At 29.3% G+C, this 15,882-nt stretch overlaps 4 protein-coding genes across 4 annotated transcripts; 3 read left to right on the top strand and 1 right to left on the bottom strand.

Moving 5' to 3' along the window:
* Window positions 1–694: 694 nt before the first annotated feature.
* On the bottom strand, window positions 695–8,727 carry LOC111427131 (RCC1 and BTB domain containing protein claret). Its single transcript, XM_071194104.1, has 10 exons — window positions 8,295–8,727; window positions 7,924–8,237; window positions 7,505–7,867; window positions 5,726–5,893; window positions 5,445–5,677; window positions 5,007–5,393; window positions 3,676–4,492; window positions 3,161–3,619; window positions 2,690–3,088; window positions 695–2,287 (listed from the first exon to the last, which is right to left on the bottom strand). The coding sequence occupies exons 1-10, from the start codon at window positions 8,545–8,547 to the stop codon at window positions 1,046–1,048; spliced, it is 4,635 nt and encodes a 1,544-aa protein (XP_071050205.1). The 5' UTR covers window positions 8,548–8,727; the 3' UTR covers window positions 695–1,045.
* A 491-nt stretch (window positions 8,728–9,218) lies between these two features.
* LOC111427361 (retinol dehydrogenase 11-like) lies at window positions 9,219–10,602 on the top strand. Its single transcript, XM_023062474.2, has 3 exons — window positions 9,219–9,401; window positions 9,467–10,092; window positions 10,145–10,602. Exons 1-3 carry the CDS (start codon window positions 9,263–9,265, stop codon window positions 10,334–10,336), a joined length of 957 nt encoding a protein of 318 aa, XP_022918242.2. The 5' UTR covers window positions 9,219–9,262; the 3' UTR covers window positions 10,337–10,602.
* LOC111427360 (retinol dehydrogenase 12-like) lies at window positions 10,558–11,768 on the top strand. The gene is made up of 3 exons (XM_023062472.2): window positions 10,558–10,708; window positions 10,817–11,442; window positions 11,502–11,768. Exons 1-3 carry the CDS (start codon window positions 10,558–10,560, stop codon window positions 11,691–11,693), a joined length of 969 nt encoding a protein of 322 aa, XP_022918240.1. The 3' UTR covers window positions 11,694–11,768.
* Window positions 11,769–11,777: 9 nt separating this feature from the next.
* LOC111427359 (vacuolar protein sorting 51) lies at window positions 11,778–15,882 on the top strand. The gene is made up of 8 exons (XM_023062470.2): window positions 11,778–11,953; window positions 12,005–12,774; window positions 14,042–14,242; window positions 14,298–14,520; window positions 14,570–14,797; window positions 14,853–14,999; window positions 15,053–15,525; window positions 15,584–15,882. Exons 1-8 carry the CDS (start codon window positions 11,873–11,875, stop codon window positions 15,690–15,692), a joined length of 2,232 nt encoding a protein of 743 aa, XP_022918238.1. The 5' UTR covers window positions 11,778–11,872; the 3' UTR covers window positions 15,693–15,882.

Genomic DNA, 15,882 nt, shown 5'->3' on the forward strand with positions numbered 1-15,882 from the left:
CTATCCAAATCTAAAGATATCGAAACCATCCAAACTAAGCAATTTTGCTACTTCATTGTTTTGATTCATTTTCGTTTCAGAATTCTTCATAATAGACCACAAATTAATTAAAACACTTAAAATAAAAACGTGTGTTCCTCTTAAATTTAGTTTTAACAACAATGTTTTGATTCATTGTCAAAATGCTTCTGTTGTTTTAAATTTTGAACGTCAGCGACATCTAACAAGATTTTCTAGTAGTAACTTGTAGTATTGTGGAAAATGTTTAATCGTTTGATTTGAAATCACTAGATGGCGCGACTAATTTATATAATTAATATGAAAGATTTTAGAATTAGTGGCAAAACTAAGGAAAATATATATATAATAATATTATGAGAATATATAAGAGTTTAATAAGACCAAGACCAGTATGGATGCAAGTTCGAAAGAAGGACATTGAGAAGGTACTTGGTCCAGTAGAAGAATAAGAAGAAGAGTGGAAGACGATAGAAATGCAAAAATCCTTACAGAATGGAAACCACCAGAGAAAAGACCTGAGGAAGACTTCATGTTAGTGCAAAATTAGAATTAACACTAGACCTAGAACTAGAAACATTCGAGTTTAGTCGTCTTAAGAGACGTGTGGAACGTAAGAGACAAAGAGTTATTTCATTTTATTGAATAATTATTTTTATTTTTACATAAAAAACGTAAATACATACAAAAAAATTATCTAAAACTTGTAAAATTTGCAGGTACATTACTAAAAAAAAATTCTTAAAAGTTTATCAGAGATTAAATATCATTTTCTACGGTGATTATCTACATACAATATGCTAATAAGTATTAAAAATTATTAAATATCATTAGAATTAGATTTGGAGTGTAAATTTAATAATAATACTAATAAAAAAGGAAAAAAATTCTAACAATATAAATGAGATCACTATTTTTGACTAGGAAATGATAATTTTTTTTATTTAATATTTTATAATTTTTACATTCTACTCAAGAAGATTTATTTTTAAAATTGTGTATTTATTATTATAGTATAAAATTTGTTTTAAGCTTTATTGGCATTTTCTAAGACCATCGAGCACAATTGCAAACAAAATTTGGTTGAAAATTGTTTTAAAAATCCGGCCGATTTAAATTTATCCTTACATTCTTCCCCAAGATTATTATTAAAATTTTTACAAAACAATAAAATCGCTAACGGATAAAAATATTTATCGACGTTTTTCAATAAAACTTTCTCCAAAATTGGAACCGGCAAATTCGAAGATAACCAAAATTCAATACATTTCAATAAAATGTTTTGCATTAAAATGTGATTCTCAGAAACGTAAGTTTTTTTAATGTAGAATTCGATTAACTCGGATGCCATCAAAATTATATTTTTAGTCGATTTATCTTTAACTTCAAACTCCTCCGATTTTAATTTTACACTTTTATTAAAATCATTCCCCGAAATTAAATTTGAAACGCTCGTTATCGGTGGTGATTCATTTTTTAACGATTGAACATATTGCGAAACGGAATTTCGAATTTCAAATTCACCCAAATCACATGGACTTTCACATCCACCTTGATGCTCCAAATCATCCCATTGTCGAATACTATCCAATGATGAACTAGTACTTAACATATTTTGTTGAATATGACCTGGTGAATTCATTAAATTCAATTCAAATTTTGATTTATTCGAATCTAAATGATTAATTTTTTTATCTTCATTAAACTCTTCTTTTTTCTCAAAATTTTCTTGTTCCTTTTTTATAATCGTTAAATCTAAAGGATTCTTTTCCATAAACTTTTTAAACGCGTTTAATTGGAAACCTAAACTATCACTAAATCTTCCATCTAAAAATGCTATTTTACTCGCAGCTTGATAACTTTCAAACGATAAACATTTTGTTAAAACAGCTTCTGAGTCATAATAACCATAATAATTCTCTAAAATATAATGCAAAGTTTTCGAACCCAACTTAAAATTTGGTGTATATTTTAAATAATCAAAATTTAATGAATTTCTAAACTTATTTTTTAAACAAAAATCTTTTTCGGGGTAAAAATCATTATTTTCAATATTAAAGATACGATAAAAAGGTAATTTTTGATTTAATAATAAATTATGATCCGTTGGATTATAAGTAATCGCCATTGTTGGTAAATTTGGTACTTCTATTGGATATGCTTCCGTATTTTGTTGTTGATTTTGAGGTACTTTAAGTATACGCTTTGTGTTTCGAAGAAGCAACATTTTTCCATCTTGAAAATCTTCGTAAGCTCGACCCAGTAAAGTCTAAAAACGAAGAAAAAGAATTATAGTATATAGGACTACTATTGAAATTGATTCCATAAATTTAAATAAAGTTTAAACGTCAATGTGACACAAATTCAATGTTACCAACTGTAACCAACTTCACAGCAATTTGTCAAAATTAAATGTCAATTTTATGAAACGTCATAATTTTTTACGAAAATTAATTAATTTATGCTTAAATCATACGAAAATAGTTATTTTTGATACAATATAGCGACATGACGTCGAAATGCAAAAGAATTTCGCTGTCGTGTATCAAACAAATTTTTTTCGAAAACTGCGTGTTCTAAATTTTATAAATTAATAAAACGACCAAATTCAATATAATAACATTTCGACTTCATGAAATGTTATGTTAATACTGAAATAAATTAATTTTACCTGAGCCATTGTGTTGTTACCCCACGCTAAAACTTTTCCGTTAGTATCCAACGCCATTACGTAATCTAAACCGCAAGAAACATGCAAAAATCGTTGCCCTAAAGTTGCCGTTAAAGCACTATCTTCATCTCGCAATTTCGGAGAGGACATTTCACCTTCTTTAACTTTATTCCAAACTAATTTTCCATTATGTAAAATAACCGAATGTCGAAATCCTGTTGCAACTTGCTCTATTGGTTTATTAATTGAACTTGTGTAAACGTTGCAACTTCCTCTCCATGGCTCGTAAGGCTTTCCATTTGTACCAAACTTTTTTTGGCTGTATTTGGTCATTGATATTCGCACTTCTTGAGGATTCGCACCCCATGTATAAACAACTTGATTTGAATGTACGCAAATCTTAAATAAAGAAATAAATTAATAATAATATTAATTGTTTAATTTAATTTAACCACTTTAAAATTTACTCACGTTATGAAAATACGATGTAGCTATTCTTTCAACTGGAACATACATATCTGGCATAACAACAATCCAAACAGGTTTATTTGATTTATTAATAGCCCCCTCAACATTATTACATTCCAGTTGGCCAAAAACGTTTGAACCAAACCCAAAAATCTTTCCAGTTTCGGTTAAAATTAAACTATGAGCGTGACCACCAGTTATTTGCACCACAATCTCATCAAATTCAAGTAACTTGGGATAATATTCATTATTACAAGACCCATGTCCTAATTGTCCGTGAATACCCCAACCCCAACTGTAAACTTTTCCCGTCGATGTTAACGCTAATGTGTGATATTGTCCCGATGCTATATCAATGATACAAATTCCAGTTAAAGCAGTTATTACTTGAGGATAAGGAGTGTCTCTTACAAAGGGACCTAAACCGAGTTGCCCATGAGAATTAGAACCCCAAGCGTAAATCTGAAATTAAAAAAATTTAATATATGTTAGCACAAATTAAATATGTTATTATTTACCCCAAAATCAGTTAAAGCAACTGTATGTTTTCTTCCACAACTAACACTTAAAACTCTAATTCTCAAGTCGGCTAACATTTGAACTAGCCTAGGTGGGCTACTTTGACTTAAAATTGGTCCTAAACCTAAACATCCAGATGTTGTCACCCCCATTGTGAAAACACAATTATTTCTGACGACAGCAGCGTGTTCATAACCACACGATAACGGTTTAAAATCGGGTAATTTTTTAATAATACTTTCCGAATTTTCCCCAATATTCTCTTCATCGATGTTATCTAATAAATCGATGTCGTATTCATTATTATCAGTTTTAGCCACCAACCCGATAACAACAAAAATAAACGTTTCAATGAATTCTCGAACAATAACAGCAGCTTGCGGCGAAGTTTCCAAATCTAACGAATCCACCGTTGATTCTAAACTGGATAAAGTTCTTGAGGATTTATTAAATAATTTCGAGACTAAAGAGAGTGCACCCGGTTGGCTAGGATCCAATTGCATTGAAAATCTTTGTAAAATATTTATAGGAAACGTTTGAAGGTTGGTTTTAATAAATTTAAAGATCACGTGACTTCCTGGCCCGTTCGTTAAGAGACTTTGTGTTAAACACGGCTCGGAAAGTGCTAATAAGAATTCATAATCTTCGTTTAATTGGAGTTTTGAAGATTGAATCGTTAGGCTTAGAGCGTCCACTACTTCAGGTTGAAGACCACGGGATTTTGCCAATAATGCTACGATACTCCAATGAGCTGCTCGACAAGCTACATTTACTGCCAAGATTTGATCGTAATATTCTTCGTAATATAAAAAATTCCTAAAAATAAGTTAACAAAGGAAATTTTTTGATTAAATTAATTAATATTATATACAGGGGGTGACTGATACATAAACGTATTTATTGAAATGCATTATTATAGAGCTCATTTGTAATTGATTAAGCCAAATATGTCTTATACAAAGTCAATTTTTTGGTTTTTGTACATTTTCTGTCCTACAAATATTGGAATTTAGAGTTTAATAATAGTTTCTTTGACTTCTCTGCATAGACTACACTTTAATACACATTTTAAGTTGAAAAATATTTTTGTCCATGACTACCTTATAAAATATATACCTCATAAATGAGTTTTCTAAAACAAAAGGGTAGTCATTTTTGATAGAAGTCAATATGATGTCAAAGCAACCTCTAAATTCCAATGCTGAAAAATGTAAAAACCAAAAAAATTAATTAATTCCTAAACTATTCAACTATATAAGGCATATTTAGCTCTATAATAATACATTTTAATAAATACGTTTATGTGCCAGTCACCCTATATAATACTAACATAAATTCTTTATTATTTGCCACTCTCATATGACCTCCATGTCTTAAAACCAATTCTGTGTAAGCCATAACGGCTAAATTTCCAATATGGATTTTTGTAGCCATCGACATATCAATTTTGCTAGCACTCAAACATAAATTAACAAACTTTAATAGAGCTGTACAATCCGAAGTTACAGCAACTTTTAAAACACGCTTCAAAAGATGTACTTTAGCTTGTTTGTAAAGAATTAAACCTTGATGGAAAGCACCATTTGATATAAGAAGATCTCCACAACATTCCAAAAGATGTTGCATATTTAAACTGAAAATAACCGCTAAATATTCGGCTAAATCAACGTTCCATTCTTCGTTAATTAGTTTAATAAATTTATACGAAGGTTGACAACTAAAAAAAAAATTAATCAACTTAATAAATAAATAATTAATTATTACTTACTTTAATATTAATTTATAAACGGAATTTGTTGTAACTATAACACAAGTATCAATTTTAGTTTTTCGTAGATTTAAATCATCCAACGTTTTTGGTAAGGAATAAGTTTTATTATCTTTTTTCTCATCTTTTCTGGAACCTTTTATGATTGTTACATCCGTTAACTTGTACATATCGAGGATTTTCTCATCATTTTGTACTTTGAATTGTGCCAATAAAGCATGTTGATTAAAGAGCTTAAAAACAATTTTTAACTTAAAAAAAACTTAAAACAAAAACCTTACCGATTCTCCTTCTAAATTACACTCCGACAATTGAAAACTAACCACAGATATGGTCGTTAAATCATCGTGAACTGTAAAAATTAACCGATCCGTTAAAAGTAATTGTTTAGTTTGCAGAGGTAGACGATGAATATACAAAGGTGCTGATTCTATATCCGAAGCATGTACCTAAAATTATTATTAATAAATCAAATTTATTAAAAAATTCTATACAGGTGTTTAGAAATTGGCGGATAATGTATCTATTAGTGTCAAAATGTTGTTCTACTTGTTGTGTTTTTCATGAAGATATGATAATGAAAAGATGTTAAAAACGAACTTTAAAGCTAAAGTTAAAAAGTGCTATGAAAATATGTTAAGGGAAACTCCTAAAAGAATATTAATTAAAAATTCAGGGACACAATTAAGCACAACAACTCATTGTAAACCACAAATAAAGGTCTTTACAGTACAGAACGATTCTATTAGCAAAACTGAAGATCAAATAGACTCGCAAACAGTTTCACCGAATCTAAAAGGATGTACCGACTACGAAAAGGCAACCGAAAGTTGGTTAGTTGAACTAGAATCTAACCAAAGCAATGATTTAGAAGCATTACAGCTCAATAAAAAGGTAACATTTAGACGTAATATAAGAAAATGGACAGCTCAACATCGTATACCTCACTCAGCACTAAGACCTCTTTCAAATGGTAAATGAAAAATTTCCAATTGTACTTCTTCAAGATCCCAGAACTTTGGTAAAAACTGTTACGATGATAAAAGCTGCGAAAAAAGTTAAAATACAAATGTTTTAGTGTTTCTTAAAATCTATTACAATAAAGACAAATTAAGTATACAGAGTCAGTCAAAAAGTTACGACGAAACAAAATTACGTTTTGTTTAATGGAACAGCCTGTATATTACTCCATATTTCAGTTCATCTCGAAATTTTAAACAAAATTCATGTAACACATCATAGACCTTAACTTAACCGTTTTCCAAATATCGAGCTTTTAAAAATTTACGAATTTATCTAATAAGTAATTTATCTTTGGGCGTAAATTATTTAAACTATTTTTGTATTTTTGACATGAGTTATGCCACTACGTTGCTATGGAGATGAGAAGATTGATGAATTATGAACACAACTGACAAATATATTTTTGTGTAATTTATAAGAGTGATTTTCAAAATGAAAAATCTCGAAAACGGTTAAGTTTACAATTTCTATATGAATTTTGTTTAGAATTTGGAGATGAACCGATATAGAATAATATACAGGTGTTCCATTAAAGAAAATACAACTTGGTTTCGTCATAACTTTTTGACTGACCCTGTATACTTAATTGTCTTTATTGGAATAGATTTAAAAAAACACTCAAACTTTTGTATTGTACTTTAGGACATAACCGACCGTTTCCATACATATCAGCGACCCTGTATAACTATTTTATAGTAGATCAAGACACAACTATAAAATAATTGAAGAAGAATATATTATATAAATTGTGCCTATTTTGGTGCTATAGTTGCTTTATAAACATTTTTATTACGTTGCTGAGACTGAATATATTATATAAAATTATCATGAAAACGTTTTTACAGCTTTAATAAAATAAGAAATTGCTAGTTGGGGTAAATATATGATTATTTATGGACATATTATCCGACCTTTGAGAACCTCATGTTTCGTTGTTTTTTACATTTTAAAATTAAGATTTTCGCTTTAGAATTAAAACGAAGATGTGTACATTATCCGCCAATTTCTAAACACCCTGTATATTTTGGTTTTATTACCGTTAAAAGTGCTGTGGGTTTATAAAAGGCCGAAAACAAATATCGATTTTTAGCATATTGCGAGGCGAAATACGTATCACAAAGTCTCGGTAATAATTCTGGTACTGAAGCTGTTGATGAATGCTCCGAATGTGATGACTCACTTGTTGTATCACTAGCTTGGCTGTCTCTTCGGGGTCCTCGGCCTCCATCGACTATACGTTGTTTAAAAGAGAAAAATTTATCAACCCCCAATTGGCGTAAATTGTATAACCGGGATCGCGTTGAATCTTCATTTAAATTATAAGCTTCAGGTGGCCATAAATAACCGACGGAAGGCTGCTCCAAAAGTAACCGATATTGCTGCCCACTGTTAGCGTTAATCTAAAAATTAATAAAAACATTAATTTAAATAAAAAAAAAAATTTTTTTAATCATACTAATAAAGCTACAGTATCTTGGCTATTATCTTGGCAAATAATTAATTGAATAACGGGTTCGCTTATAGTACAATATCCTAAACATCGCCCATCCGTTAAACTTATTAATCCAATTGAACCGTTTTCATAACCTATTAAAGCGTTTTGGTTACATTCTAAAGTTTGCCACCAAATGGCGCAAAGGGGTTTTGAATCAGGTGCTAAAGGATGTTTTGGAAAATGTGTTAAATCAGTTACCGACCATTTACAATCAATTTTTTGTTTCTTATCTACCAAACTTAAAGCTGGAATTATGTACAAGGAATTATCCGAACCTAAAATCAATTAATTTATTACATTAATTAATCACTTTATTAATTAAACCCTCTTACATGTTACTAACAACCATGTCGCCGATGGATCAAAACAAATTGCTTGAATCGTTTTATTACTTTCGCTAAACCATGGTATTCGTTTAACTATCGCTGGTAATTCACCATAAGTATAATGAACGATTATATCCCCTTCATTAGTGATTAGAGCTAATAATTGTTTAATACCACTTTCAATTCTACAGTTTAGTCGAATATCGATATCTTTTAAAATTGCTTTCAAGTCAAAGATGTCTTGGAGTAACTGCGACATTTTCTACCTTTTATTAACTTCCATACATATTAATTTATTAATTCAATCGCCGTCTTCCTATATGAATACTTCATCGCCTAATATTAATTAACTTTTCTTTTAAAAATTACAAAAAATAATCAAGTTTATAAGCACCCGCACTCAGCTGACAGTTGACAATTTTGGGTGGTTGACATTTCATAATCAGCTGATTTCATTCAATAAATTAGAAAGATTTATTTTTAAATTTAAATAATATTTTTAAATTAATTCGTTATGAGATTATTATTATTTGTAAGTTTTATTATAAATAAAGGAGATAACAAAAAATTAAAATTATCTTTAATACCAATCATAATTAATTTAAACAGCAAGAGATGGCGCTTATCGTTTTGATAATTGAAAATTGAAAGAAATTATAAGAAATTAAATAATTTTAACTTTAATTACCGTATATCACGCGTTTTATGCCACAAAAATCTATTTATAATTTGCATCGATTCATAAAAAACTAATTATTTTAATTATTTAACATTTGTAAATTTTATTTGCGTCATTTTCCACTTAATTTTTTTTGATGAGTTATGGGTTAATGATATTCTTTCTAATCGTTTGAACAAAGTACGACACTTATTCATTAACATGTCATTATATAAATAGGATAATAAATGCAATTATAAACCAGGTATAACTACTAATGTAAATTGACTTTTTTAATAACTTTTTATGCTTCAAGATGGTTTTTTGCTTCTTCGCATGTATTTTAATTTTGATATTAAGTTTAATAAAATTATACGTAGAATTAACAAAAGGAAAAGTAAGAAGTTCAACTTGTTTAATTGGAAAAACCGTTCTGATAACCGGAGGAAATTCAGGTTTGATTTTTTAACCTCACTTTTAAGAAATGTCAAATTGACGTTTAATAATCGGTTCTTTTTAGGGTTAGGTTATCAAACTGCGTTAGCTTTAGCCGGTCGAGGAGCAAAAGTAATAATAGCTGACTGTAATGATTCAACGGAATCGCGACGTAAAATAATCGAAAAAACCGGAAATCCAAATGTAATATCAAAAAAATTTGATCTTCTTTCATTGGAATCGATTCGTTCGTTTGCAAAAGAAATAAACGCCGAAGAAAGTCGTTTAGATATTTTGATAAATAACGCAGGAACCGCGCAAACTTTGGGTTTTTCAAAAGATGGATTGGCGGGCCATATGCAAGTTAATAATTTTGGTGGTTTTCTTTTAACCCATTTGTTAATAGATTTATTAAAAAAGTCGGCACCGAGCCGAATTATTTTTATCAGCTCCGCTTTAGCATTTTTCAACAATTTAACCATAAAAAATCTAAATGAAACCATTTCAAATGATTATTTTTCATATGGAAACACGAAACTTTGTAATATTATTATTTCGAATGGATTCGCACAAAAACTTTTAGGAAGTGGAGTTACATCGAATGCTGTTCATCCTGGTGCAGTGAAAACACCCATTTTCGATGTGTTCTTAACCCAATTTAATTTCTTTTTCGGTTGGATTTGGACATTAATAATGAGATTTGTTGGAAAAGTAATTAATAATGGAATAATAAGATTAATGTATTGAAATTTATTATTTTTAGGATGCATTTGAAGGTGCACAATGTCAAATACACTGTGCTTTATCAAAACGTTTAGAAAACGTTACTGGAAAATATTTTATCGATTGCAGAGAATTTTTTCAACCTTTTGGAATCGGAAATAAAGCTTTTTGCAATGAGATTTGGAATAAATGCGAAGAATTGGTTAAATTAAAACCAGAAGAAAAACTTTAGACAGTTAGGCAACCAATCACTCTTTTTAATTGCTAAAATAATTACTTGGTAATTATTCGTGTACAACTTGTTACAATGTTACAACTTTTAACTTTTTAATGGATTGTTGTTATTTCCTGATCCCCACACGTTTAACTTTCACTTTCGTTTCTAACAAAGTGGAAGCAAGGTACTTGGCAAGATAATATTTCGAAACTTCGATCTGTACGCTCGATTAAACAATGATAAATTTGAATATATTTTGTATTGTTTTATATTTTATTGTATTTTTTGTCGTTTTATTTAAATTATTCCTAGAATTAACAAAAGGATGTATGAAAAGTAATTGTTTAATGTTGGGGAAAACTGTTTTAATAACTGGTGGAAATTCCGGTAAGTATTTATTAACCACTAAACAAATTAACGATATTTATGAAATCTATCAACAATAACATTTTAATAAATAATGCTTAAAAAAGGCTAAAACAAATATTTTTTTAGGTTTAGGATATCAAACTGCATTAATTTTAGCTGGAAGAGGTGCGAAAATAATTATAGCAGACAAAAATGATTCAACACAATCAAAAAATAGAATAATCCAAGAAACAAAAAATCCAAACGTAAAATCAAAAATGCTTGATTTAAGTTCGTTTGAGTCCATCCGAATATTCGCTAAAGAAATTATCGAGGAAGAAGACACCTTAGATGTTCTTATTAATAACGCTGGATTAGGTTATTCAGGATTAAAAACCATTGATAATTTGCCAGAACTCATGCAAGTGAATCATTTGGGTTCCTTTTTATTGACACATCTTTTATTGGATCTTTTAAAGAAATCAGCTCCTAGTAGAATTATTTTTGTATCCTCTCTAATGGCTTTTATAAACAATCTAACCATTAAAAATATCGACAAAGTGTTATCTCCACTTTCTCTCTCATATGGAAATTCAAAACTTTGCAATATAATCACAGCAAATGTTTTTGCTGAAAAATTAAAAGGAACCGGTGTTACATCGAATTCAGTTCATCCAGGATTAGTTAATACCCCAATTTTTAGAAATGCTCATCAAGATCTACCCAAATCCAGCTTAGATGCTTTTTATGTTTTTCTTAAATTATTTGGGAAAGTAAAATCTTCAAGATATTCATTTTATTTAATTTAGTAAGTAAAATATTTTCTTTTTAGAGTGTTTTTGAAGGTGCACAAACTAATATTCATTGCGCTATATCCAAAAGCTTAGAAAAAGTGTCTGGAAAGTTTTTTGTTGATTGCACACCGTTTTTTTTACCGTTTAAAGCAAAAAATAAACTATTTGTTCAAGAGATTTGGAGAAAAAGTGAGGAACTGGTGGGCTTAAAAGATGAGGAGAAGTTATAAATTTAATTAAATAAAATTTTTTTACCTAACCTAACATTTTTTTTAAATAATTACACCAATGTGTCATTAATGACATATTAGTACAGAAATCTGTAATTTTATGACAACATAACCTATAAGATTAAATAAATAACTAATAAATCAATAAGTTCATAAAATTATCAAAATAAACGTGATAAATGGAAGAAAAGAAGTCGAATTCTTTAGATATAGATGGCCAAAATTTCAATCCTAATTTATACCTCGAAAAATTATTTAAAGTAAGTTATTAAAAAAAACCCAACCTAAAAAAAAAATTATTAATTTTAAAGGAATGTTCCCTTCGGCAAGTAATGGATCACGAAGCAGAAGTAGTCAAAGACACCCAAACTTTACATTCAGATATGCAAACTTTAGTCTATGAAAACTACAATAAATTTATATCAGCAACAGATACAATAAAAAAAATGAAAACGGATTTTAAAAAAATGGAAACTGAAATGGATCTTTTAGCTTCAAATATGGATTCGATAACATCGTTTTCTGATCAAATTTCGACCACTCTACAAGGAACTAGACAGCAAATAAGTAAATTATCCGGTGTTCATACCCTTTTAAAGCGATTACAATTTCTTTTCAAACTTCCTTCAACTCTAAAAAATCGTGTTGAAGAAAAAAATTATGCACAAGCTGTTCAAGATTACTTACATGCACAAAGAGTGTTAACACAGTATGGAAATATGGCTTCATTTAAAGGAATACAAAGTGATTGCGAAGTGATTTTAAAGGAATTAAAAATTAAATTGAGAGGAAAATTTTCCAATGCAGATGCAACGGCTAAAGAATTGGCCGAATCTGTTGATTTATTATTACAACTTGATGAACCAGCTAGAGAATTGTGTATGGAATTTTTGTGTTGCGCTGAAAAACGTCTCGGCGAACAATTAGTTTTATTAAGGGACCAATCTGAACAAAGAGATATTACAGAATTTGTTGATTTGGGTTGTACAGGTTTTTTAAGTGATTTATGTTTGGTTGTTGCATCATTTCATGATATGTTTATTAATCGAATGAATGAAAATGATGATGATGTCGAAAATAGGTAACAAAAAATTAACCAAAAAAAGTTTTGAAAAAATTTAAAAATCATCATGTTGCTTAAAAATCGACGATTTTTGTTTTAATCAACGTGAAATGACCCAAAAAACACGTTAAAAATAAAAAGAAAGTGCAGAAAAGTACATACTGAAAAATCACATTAAAGTTTTGATGTGACGTCATATTTTGTGACGTCACAAGCAATGTTAATCATGCAGTTTCGTATTAAACCGGTCAATACCTAACCTAAACATTGTTTATTTTATAGCCACGCATAAAATCAATCTGATAAACTTAAAAGTAAAGTTATTTTCACTAAACTAGATGATTACAACGTACAGTGTGTTAATTAATTATTGTATTGTGTGAATATATCTGAATACGCAAATCGCGTATTGCAATACCAGTACTGTGATATTGGTTGCATACTTGCAATGATGACGTCGGGTTCGATAATTAATTAACACACTGTATATTTTCGAATGAAACACCCTTGTTTTTCTTAGGCTTTCGATGCATAGTGATTGACAACCTGTCGTTAGAAAGACTGTGTTAATACTAGAACACTAGATTGAAAAATAGAAAAATTCTGATTTAATCGCACGTCTCTCAAAACGACTAAACCCGAATGATTCTAATTCTAGGCAGGGTTGATGAACTGGTTCAATTAACTATCTAGTCTTCTCCAAGCAGATTGTAATCCTTTCCACCAATATCTAGCATTTTGGAAGCTAGATATAAGCAAAACTCTCTCTTTTTTATAAGTAGTTATTAGTCTTTTCCAGCAGTATCTAACATTCTGGAAGAAGTGGTAGGTAGCTTTTTGGAAACCACATCTCTTTTCCAAACATCTATTAATGTCTTTGAAAGTAATAAGTGGTCTTGGAAGCAGTATTCCGCCTGTCGAAGTAGGCTAATTGCAGTGTTTAGCGTTGTGGAAGCAATAGGTATTATTTTAAAAACAGTATCTACTCTTTTCCAAGTAAGTTGTGGTCATTTTCTGCGGTATCTACCATTTTACAAGCAGTAGGTAACTTTTTGAAATAGAATTTCCTCTTTCCAAGCAGTTTTTAGTCTTTTACTAGCAGTATTTAAATTTCTGATAGCAATAATTAGTGTTTTGCCAACAGTATCTAGCATTCAGCCGAAACTTTAAAGTGATGTTTGGGTAAGTTTTACACTTTACCGCACTTTTTTTTTATTTGTCGATTTTTAAGCGATATGATGATTCCAAAAAGGAAGTATTTTTTAATTAATGTCGATTTTTTTAGCGAAATTTTTGAAAATTTTGCTGCAAAAGAATTAAATTCATTTATTTTACAAAATATGAAAAAGTATTTTGATCTAGTTAAAAATAAAGTTGATTCCGAACAAGACAACGGAGACACCGTAGTTTTGGTGAACGCTTTAGACCGATTTTTTCGACGATTACAAGCCATGAACACGTTATGCAGAAACGTAGATTTTTCAGAGTATGTTAAACTGATTATGAAGATAATTTTATTTTAAAATCACATTCTTTTGTAGGAAAGGTATTGAAATTATCATAAACGCAGGTAAAAGACAGTGTAAAATGCATCTTAACCTGTTAAAAATGCATTTTGCTGAATCAATGACGAAAGTTCGTCAATCTTTAAACACGACGAAATTAATTACGCAAGATAAAGATGATAAAAACTTGAATGAGCTTTTAGTTTCGTTGATGATGACGATCGTTGAAAAGATTAAAGGAGTTTTACAAGATCTTGTGGTGAATTTATTTGTGCCATAAAAATTCGTGATCTAAGTTTATTTTTTAGGCTTTTATTCAACCGGATGTGACGTTCGCTCAAAAGGCTCAATTTCGAGATAGTTTTTGTGTTGATAATGTTCGAGAGGGGCTCATTGTATGTTTTATTCACCACTTAACAGCAACTGCTAGAAGTTTTTGTTCCAATAATACAATGGATATTAAGAATCCACCCACCTTAATGTTATTATTATCCAAATTTTGTATTGATTTCCAAACTGGAAATATTCATTATTTGGTAGGAGCTAAATTAGGTTTTGTAAGCAAATTTAAAATAATTATTTTTTGTTTAGTTATCTAAAACTGATGAATTATTCGGAATTAATTCAAAAGGAACAATTGCTTTAACTAAAGAATCTGAAATTAACACGACAATGCAAGAATCCGCTCAAGAACTGTTAAATTATTATGTTCGTATACAAGGTTTAAACGTTTCACAAGTAAATTTTATAATAAATCAAAAATTCTTCATTAATAACTTGCATTATTACAGATGTTACGTAAAAGTGTTGAAACTCGAGATTGGTTACACACAATTGAGCCAAGAACTGTTCGTGCTGTTATGAAACGTGTTGTTGAAGATATAGCTGCAATTGATTCAACTGTAGCTTTGTTATATGAAGATCAAGGGAATAATACTGAACATAGCAGCGATTCAAGTCGAAAAACACACAGTATTTCTGTTTCACGTCATCAATATAAATCAAATTGGTCAACCTATACACCAAACCACTTAGATTCAACTCTAGTATCGAACATGCATAAATTGTTTAGTGAAAGGATTGAAATTTTTTCAACGGTCGAATTTAATAAAGTTTCTATTTTAACTGGGATCATAAAAATTAGTTTAAAAACGTTTATGGAATGCGTCCGATTAAAAACTTACAGTAAATATGGATTACAACAAATTCAAGTTGACACTCATTATTTACAATTGTATTTGTGGAGATTTGTTGCTGACGAAAAGTAATTATTATTTTATTATTGGATAATAAAATTGTTTTGATTTTTTTTTAAATTTCAGTTTGGTTCATTTCTTGTTGGACGAAATTTTGGGCTCTGCTGTTCATCGTTGTTTAGAACCGGTTTTAATGGAACCAAGTGTTGTTGATATTATATGTGAAAGGGGATAAAACACTTAAAATCAATAATTTAACAAATTTTATTATTAATAAATGCTTAATTTACGAATATATTCATTCCCATTTATAACAGCACCATCTAAATGATTTTTCTTAGAACCTAGATTCAATTTTTTGTTATTTTCTATTAAATTGTTAATTTAAAATCAAAACTAGAAAAATAAAATGAAAATTAAACTTT

Source organism: Onthophagus taurus, chromosome 2, assembly GCF_036711975.1.
Source record: "Onthophagus taurus isolate NC chromosome 2, IU_Otau_3.0, whole genome shotgun sequence".
Lineage (NCBI taxonomy): Eukaryota > Metazoa > Arthropoda > Insecta > Coleoptera > Scarabaeidae > Onthophagus > Onthophagus taurus.